Source organism: Lagenorhynchus albirostris, chromosome 11, assembly GCF_949774975.1.
Source record: "Lagenorhynchus albirostris chromosome 11, mLagAlb1.1, whole genome shotgun sequence".
Taxonomy (NCBI): domain Eukaryota; kingdom Metazoa; phylum Chordata; class Mammalia; order Artiodactyla; family Delphinidae; genus Lagenorhynchus; species Lagenorhynchus albirostris.
The window spans coordinates 93,085,033-93,104,079 of record NC_083105.1 but is presented as its reverse complement, the minus strand read 5'-3'; the positions used below and the strand labels follow the sequence as shown (position 1 = coordinate 93,104,079).

Below are 19,047 nucleotides of genomic sequence, written 5' to 3'. Positions count from 1 at the left end.
TGTTAGTATTTGCCTTATGTATTGAGGAGCTCCTAAGATGGGTGCATAAATATTTACAATTGTTATATCTTCTTCTTGGATCGATCCCTTGATCATTATGTTGTGTCCTTCTTTGTTTCTTCTAATAGTCTTTATTTTAAAGTCTATTTTGTCTGATATGAGAATTGCTACTCCAGCTTTGTTTTGGTTTCCATTTGCATGAAATATCTTTTTCCATCCCCTCACTTGCAGTCTGTATGTGTCTCTAGGTCTGAAGTGGGTCTCTTGTAGACAGCAAATACATGGGTCTTGTTTTTGTATCCATTCAGCCAATCTGTGTCTTTTGGTGGGAGCATTTAGTCCATTTATATTTAAGGTAATTATCGATATGTATGTTCCCATTCCCACTTTCTTAATTGTTTTGGGTTCGTTATTGTAGGTCTTTTCCTTCTCTTGTGTTTCTTGCCTAGAGAAGTTCCTTTAGCAGTTGTTGTAAAGCTGGTTTGGTGGTGCTGAACTCTCGCAGCTTTTGTTTGTCTGTAAAGGTTTTAATTTCTCCATCAAATCTGAATGAGATCCTTGCTGGGTAGAGTAATCTTGGTTGCAGGTTTTTCCCTTTCATCACTTTAAATATGTCCTGCCAGTCCCTTCTAGCTTGCAGAGTTTCTGCTGAAAGGTCAGCTGTTAACCTTATGGGGATTCCCTTGTGTGTTATTTTTTGTTTTTCCCTTGCTGCTTTTAATATTTTTTCTTTGTATTTAATTTTTGGCAGTTTGATTAATATGTGTCTTGGTGTATTTCTCCTTGGATTTATCCTGTGTGGGACTCTCTGTGCTTCCTGGACTTGACTAACTATTTCCTTTCCCATATTAGGGAAGTTTTCAACTGTAATCTCTTCAAATATTTTCTCAGTCCCTTTCTTTTTCTCTTCTTCTTCTGGAACCCCTATAATTCGAATGTTGGTGCATTTAATGTTGTCCCAGAGGTCTCTGAGACTGTCCTCAGTTCTTTTCATTCTTTTTTCTTTATTCTGCTCTGCATTAGTTATTTCCACTATTTTATCTTCCAGGTGACTTATCCGTTCTTCTGCCTCAGTTATTCTGCTATTGATCCCATCTAGAGTATTTTTCATTTCATTTATTGTGTTGTTCATCATTGCTTGTTTCATCTTTAGTTTTTCTAGGTCCTTGTTAAATGTTTCTTGCATTTTCTCTATTCTATGTCCAAGATTTTGGATCATCTTTACTATCATTATTCTGAATTCTTTTTCAGGTAGACTGCCTATTTCCTCTTCATTTGTTAGGTCTGGTGGGTTTTTATGTTGCTCCTTCATCTGCTGTCTGTTTTTCTGTCTTCTCATTTTGCTTATCTTACTGTGTTTGGGGTCTTCTTTTTGCAGGCTGCAGGTTCATAATTCCCGTTGTTTTTGGTGTCTGTCCCCAGTGGCTAAGGTTGGTTCAGTGGGTTGTGTAGGCTTCCTGGTGGAGGGGACTAGTGCCTGTGTTGTGCTGGATGAGGCTGGATCTTGTCTTTCTGGTGGGCAGGTCTACATCTGGTGGTGTGCTTTGGGGTGTCTGTGGACTTATGATTTTAGGCAGCCTCTCTGCTAATGGGTGGGGTTGTGTTCCTGTCTTGCTATTTGTTTGGCATATGATGTCCAGCACTGTAGCTTGCTGGTTGTTGAGTGAAGCTGGGTGCTGGTGTTGAGATGGAGATCTCTGGGAGATTTTCACCGTTCGATATTATGTGGAGCTGGGAGATCTCTTGCGGACCAGTGTCCTGAAGTTGGCTCTCACTCCTCAGAGGCACAGCACTGACTTCTGGCTGCTGCACCAAGAGCCTTTCATCTACACGGCTCAGAATAAAAGGGAGAAACAGTAGAAAGGAAGAATTAGTAGAAGTAGAAAGAGAGAAAGAAAGAAAGAAAAAAATGGAGGGAGCGAGGGAGGGAGGAAGGAAGGAAGAAAGGAGGGAAGGAAGGAAAAAAGAAAGGAGATAAAGTAAAATAAAATAAAGTAAGATAAAATATAATAAAGTTATTAAAATAAAAAACTAATTATTAAGAGAAAAAAATTAAAAAACAAACAAAAAAACTGGATGGATAGAACCCTAGGACAAATGGTGGAAGCAAAGCTATACAGACAAAATCTCACACAGAAGCATACACATACACACTCACAAAAAGAGGAAAAGGGGAAAAAATCATAAATCTTGCTCTCAAAGTCCACCTCCTTTATTTGGGATGATTGGTTGTCTATTCATGTATTCCACAGATGCAGGTACATCAAGTTGATTGTGGAACTTTAATCCGCTGCTCCTGAGGCTGCTGGGAGAGATTTCCTTTTCTCTTCTTTGTTCTCACAGCTCCCAGGGGCTCAGCTTTGGATTTGGCCGCGCCTCTGTGTGCAGGTCGGCAGAGGGCGTCTGTTCTTCACTCAGACAGGACGGGGTTAAAGGAGCCGCTGATTCGGGGGCTGTGGCTCACTCAGGCTGGGGGGAGGGAGGGGTACGGATGCCGGGTGAGCGTGCGGCAGCAGAGGCCGGCTTGACATTGCACCAGCCTGAGGCGCGCCGTGCGTTCTCCCGGAGGAGTTGACCCTGGATCCTGGGACCTTGGCAGTGGCGGGCTGCACAGGCTCCCCGGAAAGGGGGTATGGATAGTAGGAGTTGTTCCACGTGTAGATGTATTTCTGGTGTATCTGTGGCGAGGAAGGTGATCTCCACATCTTACTCTTCCGCCATCTTCCTGGAATCCTCCAAGTGTCCTTTCATTTCTACTTGAAGGACTCCTTTTAGTGTTTCTTGTATGGTGGATTTAGTGGTGATGAATGCCATCAGGTTTTTATTTACTGGGAAAATCTTAATTTTGCCTTCATTTTTGAATGATAGTTTTGCTGGTTATGGTATTCTGGCTTGGCAGTTTTTTTCTTTCAGCACTTTGAGTATGTCATTCCACTCCCTTGTGGCCTGCTAGGTTTGTGCTGAGAAAACCATTGATAATCTTATGGGAGCTGCCTTAAATGTGATGGGTCGTTTTTCTCTTGCTACTTTTAAAATCTTTGTGACTTTTGACAGCTTGACTATAATGTTTCTTAGTGTAGGTCTCTGAGTTAATTCCAGTTGGAAGTTTTTCACCTTCTTGAATTTTTCTGTTTTTTCCCTCAAATTTGGGAAGTTTCTGGCCATTATTTAAGTAGGCTTTCTGCCCACTTTCTTTCTTCTCATTCTTGGTCTCCCAAATTTGTATATTGGTCCATTTGATGGTGTCTAATAAATCCCTTAGTCTGTCTTTACGTTTTTCGTTCTTTTTTCTGTTTGGTGGTCTAACTCAATAATTTCAAGTGACTTGTCTTCAGGTTTGCTGATTCTTTATTCTACTTGATAAGTCTTTTTTTTGTTTTGTTTGTTTTGTTTTGCGGTATGTGGGCCTCTCATTGTTGTGGCCTCTCCCGTTGCAGAGCACAAGCTCCGGATGCGCAGGCTCAGCGGCCATGGCTCACGGGCCTAGCCGCTCCGCGGCATGTGGGATCTTCCTGGACCGGGGCACGAACCCGTGTCCCCTGCATCGGCAGGCGGACTCTCAACCACTGCGCCTCCAGGGAAGCCCTACAGTCTGGTTTTGATCCCCTCTCTTAAAGGTTTCGATTCAGTTATTGTACTCTTCAGCTTCAGAATTTCTATTGGTTCTATTATAAAGTTTCTTTTTCTTCTTGCATTGTTTTCCTGATTTCATTTCATTTTCTGTCCTTTCTTATCTCATTGAGCATCTTAATGTTAGTCATTTTGAATTCTCTGTTGGGTAGTTCATAGATCTGTTTCTTCAGTTTCTGGAATTTTATTTCTTTGATTCATCCATATTTCCCTGTTTTTTTGTATGTCTGGTTCTCTTTTGTTGAAATTAGGGCATTTGAAAAAATAACCTCCCCATCTTTTTGGAATATCTGTATATAGATGAAGACCTTTACTAGTCAGTCTGGGTAGATAATCTGGTGTCCTCTCAAACCTATTTTTAAAGATGCATTTTGTTGGAGCTCGTGCATGTATCTTTCATCTGAAGAGGTTTATCTCTTTCTACTTGGGAACTTCCCATCCCTCACCTGGTATCTACTTTCCATATTGCAGTCTTGTGCTGCTTTAGCAAGCCATGACTGGAGTTACCCCTGTTTTCTGTCTGTGTTACTGCAATTTTTCTGGTTTGGTACCAAGCCAAGGGGTTCAAGTTTGTTCTCATCTAGTCCCCAGACATCCAGCTTGTGCTGCTTTATCCAAGTCAGGTGAGACTGAAGCCAGTGCCTTATCAGTACCCCAAAAAGCCAGAATATTGCCTGCAAATTCCACTCTTCTCTTTCCTTCCCAAAGGAGAGGACAGTTGTTGGGAAGTTTTTCTTGATTGCACCACACTGTGCGAGGAAGGGGATGGAGCATGGTGGGTAGGAGCAGCAGACTTTCCTACCCACTACTATATGTCTCCTGGGGCTTGCTTTCACTTGGGGTTCTATAATCTCTCAACAGGTTTCTGGACTTCTTACCAGTGAAATTTGTTCTTATATTGCTAAATCATTGTCCTCATGAGGTAAGGAGGGCATAGGATTTCCAGTTCTGCCGTCTTGCTGATGTCACCGCACTGTAGTGTTTAAGGTCCTCCCTCTGATGACTCTAAGCCCTGTTATACTTATTTATTATGCTTATACTGCTCCTTTTTTGTTTTCCCTGCAATGTTGTTTACCTTCATTTTAACTATTTTGAGTGTACTAATTACTCAAAGACTTGTTAGAAGATGCATTTCTTTCCCCTAAAATTTTTAAACTTTTTCGAGTAATACTACAGTGTTACTTTCATTTGCTTTTCTATTTATTTCAAATGTTTTTGCATCCACAGCCAGGTTAGAAGAGTTTATCTTAATTCTTTATCTTTTGTCTCCTCTACACAGATAACTAGTACAACACTATACTGTTTGGTTAAAATCATCCTTTTATCCTATAAAAAGCAGCAAGATATATTTGTTGTTGAGAAGAGTGATTAGTGGCATCTGCTTGATGTGATCCTAAGCACTTACCACCTTTTGTTTAGTATTATATGTATTATTATACTTAATTAACTCTTGAGTGGAGTTATTTATTTTTCTCAATTTAAGAAATAAATGATGATAGTGTCATTAATGATGGAGGCCCAAATAATGGTGATTAGCATATAAATATTAGAATTCTCTTTCTATATTCCCTGTTTTGGGGAGCCGAAAAGGGTTAAATTAGTTTGTTCTGAAGTTTAGAATTGGGACATCTTTTTATGAAATTGTAAGTCACATAGTGGCAAGTATTTATTTTTTAAGCAAAAATTGTAAAAATAATTTTGATTTGTGACCTAGGATACCACTTAATTGGCAATCAATTACTTCTGGGGAAAAATAAATACTTACCTTGTTTGTTGAGTTTCTGCCTGTAATCGTGCCTGATCTGCCTGATATATAGTAGGCATTCACTAGATATTTATTGAATGAGTGTCTAATTATTCTTTAGATTCATATTAATGTTTACTGAACCGTTAGAACATATAAGCTACTTTCATATTCTCTATTTTATTTACTCATATCAAAAACTGAGGTTTAAGAATTATTCTATTCACTTTTCATATGATAAGCAGTTGTGTCATCTTAGACTAAGTAATTTGTGTAAGGGGTTTAACAAGTGGCAATGCCAAGATGTAAATTTTTTTCTCAGTAAGATTTTCCACTATATTAGAGAAATAACAGATAACATACTGACAAGGCATTTAAAGGTCTTATTTTAAAAGATCCCTTGTGAACTGGTTTTTATTTTACCTTGGTATTTTTCTCCCCCAGAATCCACCAAACCCACCTGTATCACCAGGAAAGTCTGTAGTTGATGGCGGCAGCAATAACAGTGTGCCCTACAGGTGAGAATTGTAAACAGTCTATTTATCAAGTTTTTAATTAAGAGAACAAGGTTCTGATTTTCTTTGCAGAAAATCTTGGAACGTGATTCTGTGTATTTATGTAGAGGTAAGTGTTTGGTGCAGTGGGTTAAGTATATTTGCTTCCTTTTTGCTTTGTTGTAACTGTTCACCTATGGATATTGATTTTGCTAATTTATTATAAGGCTTTCTTTAACTACTTGTGTTAAATAGTATTATCTTAAGTAATTGAGAAATGCTTTCGTCAGGGGTGATAAAACCTAATGTGTGCAGATATTCGGACCTACATTTGGTCCTCAGGTTCAAGTATTGAAGACACAGAATATAGAAGGACGACTCTCCCGTGATGCTGTAGACCCCAGCATTCCAAAGTCTTTGTGTCAGCTTTGCTTCGGTGCCTTCACTCTCAGTTCAATGCTTTAATATCCAAGTGTAGCCACCCTTTTTTCCAAGGGGCCACTGCTTTCTCTATACATAAATAGATATTCCCTAGATTGGCATATCAAGTGACCATTTGTGTGTATATATATTTCATAGAAATGCAAACACAGTGAGACAGATGTTGGAGTCCAAAAGAAATATAAGCGAGAGCACACCGCCATCCTTTCAAACCCCTGTGAATACAGGTAATATTCTTAACACTGAAATACATTTTCTTAGGAATTGAAGGTTTTGGTTCTCTTTTCTTACGTTCTTTTGAGGTTGAAATGGACTAAGAAACTGAGCACAGTTATGTAAAACTGAGTGCTAAGCACAAAGTTTATTTAAAAATCAGGATCGCAGATATGCATGAAAATACAGAAATTCAGATCTCTACTCTAGTGGTTCTCAAACCTTTGGGTCTTCACATCCCCTTATAATCTTAAAAATTATTAAGAATCCAAAGAGCTTTGTTTACGTGGGTGTACTAATTGATATTTACTATGGTGAAAATTAAAACATAAAATGTTTTAATGTTTATTTATTCACTTTAAAATGATTACAAACCTATATTATGAACCATAAGTAACATGTTTTGATGAAAAGTAGCTCTTTTCCAAGCTTTAAAAAAATCAGCAAAAAGAGTGTTATTGTGTTAAATTTTTATAAATCTCTTTTATACCTCACTTAAAACATTAAGATGGCTGAAGATACCTGGATTCTCATATCTGCATCTGCATTCAATCTGTTGCAATTTGTTGTTATAGTTGAAATATGTGAAAAAAATTCAGCCTCATACCAATATGTAGTTGGAAAAGGCCTAGCCCTTTTAGTGAGTTGTGGATATTCTTCTTTGATACAGCAAGTAGTAGTTTCTTACAGGTTAGTTGCAAAGTGGAATCAGAAACCACACCAATAAACTTTTCTAAATTTTTCATTAAAATTCATTTGTCTGTCTTGTACTTGGATGGATCTTTTACTAATATCATTGATCATTTGGAAAATATTCACTGAGTTTTCTGAGTGTTCCAAATGTTGACACATTTCATTAATAAATTTTTTTTTAAAATCATATTTATTTATTTCACTATCAGTTCTTCTCAGACAAGTCTTTAAAGATTTGGGAAGCTGTCATGCCCTCAGTGGCACGTAGACGTATTTTCCAAAGTTCTAATTTTTTTTTTTCTTTTTTTTTGTGGTACGCGGGCCTCTCACTGTTGTGGCCTCTCCCGTTGCGGAGCACAGTCTCCGGACGCGCAGGCTCAGCGGCCATGGCTCACGAGCCCAGCCGCTCCGCGGCATGTGGGATCTTCCCGGACCGGGGCACGAACCCGTGTCCCCTGCATCGGCAGGCGGACTCTCAACCACTGTGCCACCAGGGAAGCCCCATAATGAACATTCTTAAATGAAACTGATTTTGTTTGGCTTTTACTGTGCACATGTGGTGTTAAAGAGTGCAGTGATGGTTTGGTACAACTACCTTGATTTTTATACTGAGACATCAAAAGTTTTACTCACCATTGCTTTTGCTCCATCATTGTAAATATCTACACAGTAAAAAAGTCAAATAATGTTTTCTTATTGTTATGGAAATTGTTTGGACATTTCAAACTTCCTGAAAGGGTCTCAGTAATCCCCAGGTGTCTCCCTAGACTGCACCTTGAGAATTGCTGCTCTAGCGTGCCTATGATTTTGGAAAGACTACAAATCATTGAGAAGAAACTTGGTCATTGATTTTAAACCTGTTCAAATGAGAATAAACACAAATGGTTGAACTAAAATGACTGTAAAACTACAGTGACAAGCATTTTGATTTTCTCTGCTCTTTGTTATCTACTCCTTAATTCATCTCCCATCTTCACCGCGCTATTTTCCATATCACATAATGTCAATAGAGTGTTAATAGAGACAGCCTCTCCTCACCAGTTCCTCCCCAGGGAGTCCAGTAAAATTTTTGATCCACAGATAGAGGTTTCACATTGTCCAAATGACAAAATACCATCACTAGGTTTACCCGTTATTCATTAATGGTACTCTTTCTAGATTTTCTATTTGAGTTTATGTATTGCCAGTGTTCTAAGGCATTTATAATATATTTAATGTACTTTCAAAATTGTCTATACAATTTTACCTAGTTTTCAGTGTTTTTTAGTTGTTTTTCCAACTAGTTACTCTGAACTAAGTATAATAATTTTCAGAGACTCCTTTTATACAGAGACAGCAGTCCTCTGCCTTAATCATAAAACATGTGCTATTTTCATAATGTACCAAATACAGATGCAAAAATGCTTCTACAGATAATCTGAGAGTTCAAGGATTTAAATCTTGAATTAAAAACTTAATTATGAGAGACTTTCGTGTATATACTGCAATACATCAAATTTGTATTATATTATCTTAGCTGATAAAGATAGCTATTTAAACTGAGACTTCTTTTTTCTTTTTATAGTATCTTCAACCAATCTTGTCACTCCTCCAACAGTTGTCAGTAGTCAACCTAAATTGCAGCCTCCAGTGACGTCGGGTTCTCTGACAGCAACGTCAGTTCTTCCTGCACCCAACACAGCTACAGTAGTTGCTTCTACTCAGGTGCCTAGTGGAAATCCCCAACCTACAATCTCTTTACAGTCTTTACCAGTGATTTTGCATGTACCTGTTGCTGTATCCTCCCAACCTCAGCTCCTACAGAGCCATCCAGGGACTTTAGTGACCAATCAACCATCTGGCAACGTTGAATTCATTTCTGTACAAAGCCCACCTACAATGAGTGGTCTAACCAAAAATCCAGTATCTTTGCCATCCTTGCCAAACCCCACTAAACCAAACAACGTTCCTTCTGTGCCCAGTCCTAGTATTCAAAGGAATTCTCCTGCCGGTGCTGCACCATTAGGAACAACACTTGCTGTACAGGCTGTTCCAACAGCGCACTCTATTGTACAAGCCACAAGGACTTCTTTACCCACAGTAGGCCCATCAGGACTCTATAGTCCATCAAATAATCGAGGCCCTATACAGATGAAAATTCCAATTTCTGCTTTTAGTACTTCATCTCCTGCAGAACAGAGCAGCATGGCCACCACAAGAATTGGTAAGTCAATATGGAGGTTTAATAATAGAAATGCAAGCGTGTTAATAGTCTATAGGTAATTGAACATGTGTGAGTGAGTGAGTGTGTGTGTGTGTGTGTGTGTGTGTGTGTGTGTGTGTGTGTAAGTGACTAGCATTACTGGAAGAACAGAGTAAATAGAATTTTCACGGAGATTATTTTTAGTAAGTTTTTTGTTACCTAAGAGAAATGATGTTGTTACAGTGGGATTTGAGAGAGAGTTTATTTTGAGTGAGAAGTTAGCATTTGTAATTTATCTTTTACTAGTTTTCCTAATCTGTGCGAATCTTTAATTTAGGCTTTGTAGCAAGCATTATGAATTACTTTTCTAATACATTTTTCAGATATATCTGAATAGAGCAAGTATATTTTAAAGGATCTAATTGACATAATATATGCTAATAAGAAGAAAATAAAAACCACATATCTTCCCTACCCATTTGGAAAAATCCTCTCTGCAATCACTCATATCTTGCAAATCTGAGAGGTTTAAAACTAGGTCTTCCCTCTTTAATTTACTACAGAATGTTTGCTTGCTTTTTGTTTTCTCTTTTATATATTTTTCCGTTATGACATATGATTATGTTTGCATATGTATATATACTTTGAAGTATTGCAAAAAGGAGAACTTGATTGCTCCTGTTTTTAAAATCTGTAAAACTCTATGTCTTCCTTGTTCTTCAAAAGCATACATTTTTTATGCATTCTTGAACTTGCTTATTCTTTATTTCTGATTTCACATTTATCCCCACTGCTTTTGGAAAGACAGGAAAGAGAGCCTAGGCATCATGTATATAATGAAATTGCCAATAGTATCTGTCTTACTGATGTAGGAAGTGACCATGGAATATAAGAAACAGATTATAAAGTACAAAATTACTCTTACAAGTGAGATATACAAGCCTTGTTTTTTTTAAGTTCTCATATAGTCTTCAGTAGTGTACTTGCCCTCTGACTATATTTTCTCATAAAATAGTGATGGTGTTTCATAGAGTTATTGAGAGAGTAAATGAATGGCAGCTAAAAATTAATATTGGACTGAACCTGAATATCATCCTCATACAATTAACATCTGAGATATAAGAGTAAATCTGAAATTTCAAATAGAATTATTAGTATTTAAAATTAAATATTTGCATGGTACAGTAACCATATTTTTTTAGCATTATCTGCTATCACATCCTTATATGCTAAAGATGCTTACTTTTAATTGAGGTCAGTGATGAGCAAGATTTTGGGGGGTTACTTCATATTTCTCTAATTTATTTTTCTTCCAGTCATTACTGTTTTTTAATATGTCAGGTGGGAGATGATTATCATGGACATTCTTTTATGAGATTCTGGAGTTTTTCTGGAGTTGGGGCAGGTGCCCCAACTTTAGATAAATTCTGAAAGTAAAAAGTTACAAATCAATCTATCAAGCAATAAAATTGGCAGGGTGGGGCTTCCCTAGTGGCGCGGTGGTTGAGAGTCCGCCTGCCGATGCAGGGGACACGGGTTCGTGCCCTGGTTCAGGAAGATCCCACATGCCGCGGAGCGGCTGGGCCCGTGAGCCATGCCCGCTGAACCCGCGCGTCTGGAGCCTGTGCTCCGCAACGGGAGAGGCCACAACAGTGAGAGGCCCGCGTACCGCAAAAATAAACAAAAACAAAAACAATTTATTTAAAGTAGATATTATAGTAAAAGAAAACAAAAGATGCAGTGAGACTATAAAATGATTAAGAATCAAGAAAACAATCTGTAATAAAGGGGTAGGGGAAGTTAACTGAAAATCTAGAATAAGGAATATCATTACAGCTTTGTGAATAATTAACTCTTTTTCCTGAGACAGTTACGTCAAAGAATCACTCTGGATAACAGAACTCTCATAGTTATTAGTATTTGTGTGTGTGTGTGTGTGTTTGTGTGTGTGTGTGTGTAAAGAAGTAAAACATTTTATTAAGCAGTCTAAATCTTCTCTGAGTCTTGAGGATAATTGTATGAGGATATTTCAACAGAAAATAAAAATGAAGCTCCCTCACCTACTTTGCTTCTGAATTTACCTTTTATTTTCACATGGAAATGAAAATGTCTTTTAACTCCAAATGAATGTATTGACATTGTATATATGTATTAAAAAAATTGGAAGTAAATTGATGATGTTTTGGTAATATCATCAGTGTAATTTAATACTCAACCATGTAGGATCAGTACCCTGGAATTTGTTTTTTATTAAGTAGTATTTCAAGAACTTCACAGTCCAGAAGAGAAGCTGATTCATTGTAAATGAAGTAATTTTAAGGTATTAAAGATATGTATATATCTTTTTTAAGTTATACACATCTTAAATTATTTCCCTGCGATATTCCTTAGGTTAGAGTTATATATATTTTATATATATATATATATATAAAAAATATATATTCTTCCTACGAAAGGAACTAAGATAATTCAGATAGGGTAGGGAGAAATTGTAAGGGCCTCCTTTTACGTGCCTAGCCTAGAAAACCTTCTTTTTTAATAGGTAGATATTTATCCTGATTTTTTTGACATACAGATTTATATGTAGAAATACCTGGTTATGTCTCCTGTTTCTGTTTTGTTTTTTTAATATAAATGGTTTACTTTATATGTGTGTTATGAAGATTTACAGATGAAAGGAATGCCATATTTTGACCAACGTTTTTTTTTTGACAAAAAAGCAAGGATGGAATGTTTCAACATTAGAAAATTCCTATTAATATAATTGACCACATTACCAAAGAGAAAAAACTGATTAATCACCTCAGTAGATGCTCAAGACATTTGATAAAATTTAATACCTTCTCTTTAGAAATTGAGGCAGAAAAACCTACTTGGTTTCTTTTCTGTGCTGTTTTTTCATTCAGCTGTCTTTTTTACAACTATATAGTTGTAGTTCTATACATACAACTTTCATGTGTGTGTGTGTACATGCATGCACACACATACATATGCCACAAACTCAACACAAGTTAATTGAAAACTGAATAAAGAAAAATCATCTGTGATTGACCTACTGAGATCATCCATGTATATTTCATCAGAATCACTGTAACTATTTTTCTAGTGAATTTATTACATTTTTGCCATGCTATTAAATTTTTTTTCTCCAAAGGTATATAGTATGGAAGGATTATATTTTATTTAACTATTCATGTTTCAGCATTTAAGTTACAGACGTCTTAAATTGTTTCCCTGCAATATTCCTTAGGTTAGAATTAAAATTTCTGGTTAATGAGTATGTGAAGTGTTTTGATCTCTATTATGAATTTGTCCTTCTGAAAGGTTTTGTAGTGGTGGTCTATGAGAGGATCTCTTTACATATGTAACATGTTGACAGACAAAAAAAAATTGGAGAAAATTAACGTGAATTGTTGTATGTAAAGCAACCCATCCTTTCACATTTTGTAGGTGCCTTTAAGAATAGCTCTGAGTTTTGCTTTGTTTTGTTTTTTGACTCCTCAGAAAACCAGACAAACAAAACAATAGATGCTTCTGTTAATAAGAAAGCAGCTGATAGCACATCACAGGTAAGATTTTTCCTACTGTTTCAAAGTAAAATTCTAATTACAGTCCATAAGAGAATGAATTTCTATCAATATTCTTTGGTAAAATGAAAATTATTCTAAGTCTGCTTTTTACAACTGTCCAGAAATTTTCAGTGTCTCTGTGTTGTTTGACAAGAATTGAGTTTTTTTGCTTAGTAGTTCTCTTAGAAATAATATGTTTATTAAATTAACTAACTGCTTGGATTATATATAATCGGCAGTCTAGTTGCTTTTCTTCATATATTGTGAAGTTTTAAGTCTCCATGTGTAATTTCTTCCTGGCCCGTCTTTTTAAGAAGGTCTCACTGGTTTACCTCCCCCGCGGGGATCCCCCCCACCCAGTCCTCTGTCCTGCCATTGCCAACACACACGGAGACATCATTTTAGTTTCTTCAAAGCTGATTAGAGATAGCTTTTATGGAAAGAAAATCTTGGTCTTTCTGATAGCTTATTAGCACTTTGCCAGTCCTGGTACTTTTTCATGTTAAATTTAAATCACTCAGGAATGGAGTAACTACTTTTTTCCTGTATTAAATTGACAATGTTCATCATACTTCTTTTGCTATATTGCTTTAGGTGTAATAGATTTATAGGGAAGTCATTACGTTGTTGATAGTCTAATTTTATTTTCTTCCCTTCCTCTTAATCATATCAAGAAATGCATATATTTTTCCTAGAAAAATAAAAAATCTTGAATAAGTCGGGCATGAATAAATTACATGAATTTTAAAACAAGGGCATAATCTTTAATTTTGACTGTTTTCCTTTAAAATGATGGATTTTTAACCAAAGATAGGTGTACACCATGCTTTATAGAAAGCTATTAGGAATATTTTATTTCTTACAAATTTTAGCAGTCTTTTTATATGATATTAAAGATCAGAGTTTTGATTGCTTCTGAGTATGTCTTATAGTAGCTGTGTTTTTAATTAAAAGTATATGGAGTACTTTCTGGAAGACACATGGTATAGGAAATGTTGATATATTCAGTGACTTTTATGGAACATTTATAGGAAGTCTAGCCTTACTTTATAAAGTAAACCTAAAACTAAACAAAGAAATTACAAACAACTTTATTTCCCTCAGTAATTTTTTTTCTTGTTTGTCTAGACATACTAGGTAATGTTTCAAGACACAAAAATGGACATTGTAATGGCTGTGTTTTTATCTTATTAAAAATGATGATTCTTGGGCTTCCCTGGTGGCGCAGTGGTTGAGAGTCCGCCTGCCGATGCAGGGGACACAGGTTTGTGCCCCGGTCTGGGAGGATCCCACATGCCGCAGAGCGGCTGGGCCCATGAGCCTGCGCGTCTGGAGCCTGTGCTCCACAATGGGAGAGGCCACAACAGGGAGAGGCCCGCGTACGGCAAAAAAAAAAAAAAAGATGATTCTTCTAAAGTTGTACTGTCTAATGTGGTAGCCACTAATCACATGTTGGCCATTTAAATTAAAATTTAATTTAATTTAGGCTTAAATAAAAAATTTACTTCCCATATCACAGTAGCCCCATTTCAAGGCTCAATAGCCAAATATAGGTAGTAACTACCATATTGGAAAACAAAGATACAGAACATTTTCATCATTGCAAAAAGTTATACTGGATTTTTGAAATAAAGTGTATGTAATATTGTAAACATCTAGGTGAAATTAAAATTGATGTAAAAGTTTGCTAGACTTTTAAAATTGTTTACTTAAAAATATCCTTTTTAAATTAAAGACAACAAAGCAAAATAATATAAAATCCAGTAACACCCAGCTGCTTATTATGTTCTAGAAATTCTAAAACATCATGTGTTACTCCCCACTTCACAGGTTTTAGAATCTAAAATGTTTTACTTTACATAGTATTGTATAACTTACATTTTGATGAACCAGTCGATCCAAAAGACGCCTGAAATAGTAAGAGACTGCATCAGGTAGCGGAGAGACAGTGCAGCCAAATATTAAGCTCTCAGTGGTTATCTTATTTGGCTTACAGGAAGAGTAATTCAATACCATTGTATGAAAAACACATACAAGTAGCATGACTAGGGAGCTAACCTGCCAAAGTCATGCCTGGTCAAAAAAAGATTTTCAGCTTTGAATGAGTACCAGTTACGGATTTAAATAATAAATATAATATGCAAGCTTTATTATATGATAAGAAATATATATGTGCTGCCAGTTATAAATTGATGCTTTACTGGCTCTTTTGGGTTACAAATAAAATTTTTGTTGTTGTGCTGAATACCTTGATTAAGGTAACACTATTTTTTTTTAAATAAATTTATTCATTTTGTTTATTTATTTTTGGCTGCGTTGGGTCTTCGCTGCTGCGCACAGGCCTTCTCTAGTTGCGGTGAGCCAGGGCTACTCTCCCTTGCATGGGCTTCTCATTGCCGTGGCCTCTCCCGTTGCGGAGCACGGGCCCTAGGCGTGCAGGCCTCAGTAGTTGTGGCACGCGGGCTCAGTAGTTGTGGTGCACGGGCTCAGCCGCTCCACAGCACGTGGGATCCTCCGGGACCAGGGCTCGAACCCGCGTCCCCTACATTGGCAGGCGGACTCCCAACCACTGCGCCACCAAGGAAGCCCCAACACTATTGTTTTTTGAAGATATATTAAGAAATTATCGTTAGGTTTTTCCCCTGTATGTTGCTTAGTAGCAAGTAGACTCTGGTATGAAACAGGTAGCTTGTGATTCTTTAGACTGTTAACTTTCTAAGTATACTCTGCCAGCTTCTTTTTTCTCTGCCAAATCTTACTTAGTTGTACTTCTGAACACTTTAAGGCTATTATAAATTAGAAGGAACCTGGATGGCTTGTATGGAAATGATCGTTGTTCAGACATAGCTAATTTGAAAATAATTAAATGTGTAAAATATTCTCTTCGTAGTCCTTGAAGATTTCTCTAATGTCCTCCAAATAAGTATTTATTAACATATTCCATATAATGAGTTATTACTGCATGTTTTATTCATAGATCTCATTTCATACAGTACATTACTAATATATTTCATATGGTGAAAAACATTATTTATTCGAAGTATCATCGCATGTTGTAAAACAGTATAGAAATCTTTTTCTGCCACATCTGTAGTTTTATATTACTTTTTTGAGGGACTCAGGATCAGCCTCAATTTTGTTTATTTGCTATAAGGACTTATAAGACCTGTGACAGGTTATACTCATGGTTATGGTTTATCACAGCAAAAGGTAGAGAGCAAAAACAGCAGGAAAAATATACGCATCAAGTGGGATTAAGTGCGGTCAGGCTGAGGCCTCCATATTCTCTCCTATCCAGCACTGCACAGGATGCGCTGTCTCTCTGGTTATTAACTGCAGGGACATGTGCCAATAGTCTTTGCCCAGAGAAGACTGACTGAGTATCAGGGTCTGAGCTGACTATACAGCTGCCTCTTTCTTTGTAACCAGCCATGGCAGTCAAAACTCAGGACCCCAACAATGAAACCAGGTGTGCATCGTCAGACTTGATGTCTGTGCAAATCAATCCTGATAAGCCAGTATGACACTGTTTAAGGAGTACATAAGAAAATTATCATTTATTAACGTAAACTTTCTAAGGGTCACATTCCTGGTAGCCAACCAAGCCTGCCTGTAGTTCCCAAGTCCCCTTGGAGAGATGTGTGTGGAGTGAACAACCAGGTCTTCTGTATTTATAACTTCCCTTGCAATTGTTGAAGTGCCCTACTCTAGCCTTTCAAATATGTTCTTATTTGTTTCAGTAAAAAAAAAACAACAACCAAAAAACCCCCCAAAAAACCTACAAAGCCAGTATCTTTGCTTTCTTGAAATTTTCTTAGTGTTCACTTAATGAGAGTGGTCTCATTTTGCGGGAAGGACACATGATTAAGTAACTTTTTAATAAAATAGATTCTTAGTATTAAAACCTATTTGATACAACTAAGATGTTTTTTAATAGTTTCAAATTGAGTAATTCTGTAATGTGTGTAAATGCAGATATAGGCATGTAATGTCTCTGATTACATAAGTTTTCTCAGAATTGATGGCAGAAAAAATGTGAAGATATATAAATTTGCACCTAGTGGCATAGAAATAATAAGCTCTAGAGTCAGACAGTGCCTCCTGTCACTTAATAATGTGTAAGCCTTGAATAAGTTATCTAACACCTTGATTTCTTACTTATAAAATATGGCTAATGCTGGTCTCAACCTCAGGATTATTGTAAAGGTTAAATTTGTTAATGAATGTATTGATAAAACACTTAGCACAGAGCCTGATGGGAATAGTGCCAGCTATCATGACTGTCTTATAATTGCTGTTAATAGTTATTGAAATAATTCAGTTTTATTTCTCAAGAAGAAAATATAACCAGGAAACTACCTGCAGTATGTGATAATAGATGAATTTTATCAGTCAGGTTATGGTAAATAAAAATATAATGTAGGTTAGATCATTGATTATAGATCTTCTCTTCCTATTATATTATACATTATAGAAAAATATGCACCTTATAATAGAGCATCAAAACATGAGTGAAAACAATAAAATAGACAAATTGACTGTTTTATCGTTATAAGGTTTACCTCTTTATATGTTGTCTAACATTAATGTGATTATAACAGTTTTTTTATGCTTGCTTTTTTTAGTGTGTTTGTATTTAAAGTGAGTATCTAGGAGAAGAAAACTAGTTATTTCTTGATTTCTTGATATATTATTTCATCTGACAATCCCTAATTTTGATAGGAAATTTCATTCCATTTAGTTAGTATAGTCGTTGATGTGGTTGAATTTAGGTCTGCTGTTCTGTAATTTAAAAAATATGTCATCTGTTTTTTTGTTTCTGAGTACTTTTTTCCTACTTTTATTTTGTGTTGATTTTTTAATATTCTATCTTAATTTTTCTGTTGTCTTCCTGTTTTTCTCATTTTCTACTTTTGCGATTTCTTATTTGCACATCTGTTAATATCGTATTTTCCTTTAATTCTTTGACATATTTTTTTCATTTTTTAAAAATGGAAGTATAGTTGATTTACAATGTTGTGTTAGATTCTGGTGTATAGCAAAGTGATTCAGTTATACATATGTATATATTCTTTTTCATTATAGATTATTGCAAGATATTGAATATAGTTTCCTGTGCTATACAGTAGGACCTTGTTGTTTATCTGTTTTATATATAGTAGTTTGTATCTGCTAATCCCAAACTCCTAATTTATCCCTCCCCCCCTTTTCCCCTTTGGTAACCATGTTTGTTTTCTATATCTGTGAGTCTGTTTCTGTTTCATAAATAAGTCAATTTGTATCATATTTTAGATTCTACGTATAAGTGTTATCATATATTTGTCTTTCTGTCTGACTTACTTCCCTTAGTACAATAATCTCTAGGTCCATCCAAGTTGCTGCAAATGGCAATATTTCATTCTTTTTTATGGCTGAGTAGTATTCCATTATATGTATGTATGTATGTATATGTATATATGAGTATGTGTGTATGTGTGTGTATATATATATAATCCCACATCTTCTTTATCCATTTATCTGTCAGTGGACATTTAGGTTGCTTCCATGTCTTGGCTATTGTAAATAGTGCTGCTGTGAACATTGGGGTGCATGTATCTTTTTGAATTAGAGTTTTCTCCAGATATATGCCCAGGAATGGGATGGCCGGATTATGTGGCAACTCTGTTTTCAGTTTTTTAAGGAGCCTCTTTTTCTCCATAGCAGTTGAACCAATTTACATTCCCACCAACAGTGTAGGAGAATTCCCTTTTCTCCATACCCTCTCTAGCATTTACTGTTTGTAGACTTTTCAATGATGGCCATTCTTACCAGTTTGAGGTGATACCTCATTGTAGTTTTGATTTGCATTTCTCTGGTAATTAACAATGTTGAGCATCTTTTCATGTGCCTATTGGCCATCTGTACGTCTTCTTTGGAGAAATGTCTATTTAAATCTTCTACCCATCATTTGATTGGGTTGTTGGATTTTTAGTTATTGAGTTGTATAAGCTGTTTGTATATTTTGGAAATTAAGCCCTTGTCAGTCATATCGTTTGCAGATATTTTCTCCCAGTCCAAAGGTTGTCTTCTCGTTTTGTTTAT

The 19,047-nt window shown here is 36.2% G+C and overlaps 1 protein-coding gene across 2 annotated transcripts in view; it reads left to right on the top strand.

The window, feature by feature from the left end:
* ATF7IP (activating transcription factor 7 interacting protein) overlaps positions 1-19,047 on the top strand; it is a 126,490-nt gene that overhangs the window by 93,466 nt on the left and 13,977 nt on the right. For both annotated transcript variants that reach the window (XM_060166835.1, XM_060166836.1), the window contains exons 7-10: positions 5,819-5,892; positions 6,448-6,536; positions 8,780-9,418; positions 12,902-12,966. In XM_060166835.1, coding sequence (XP_060022818.1) covers positions 5,819-5,892; positions 6,448-6,536; positions 8,780-9,418; positions 12,902-12,966 — 867 coding nt within the window. The remainder of the gene's footprint in view (positions 1-5,818; positions 5,893-6,447; positions 6,537-8,779; positions 9,419-12,901; positions 12,967-19,047) is intronic.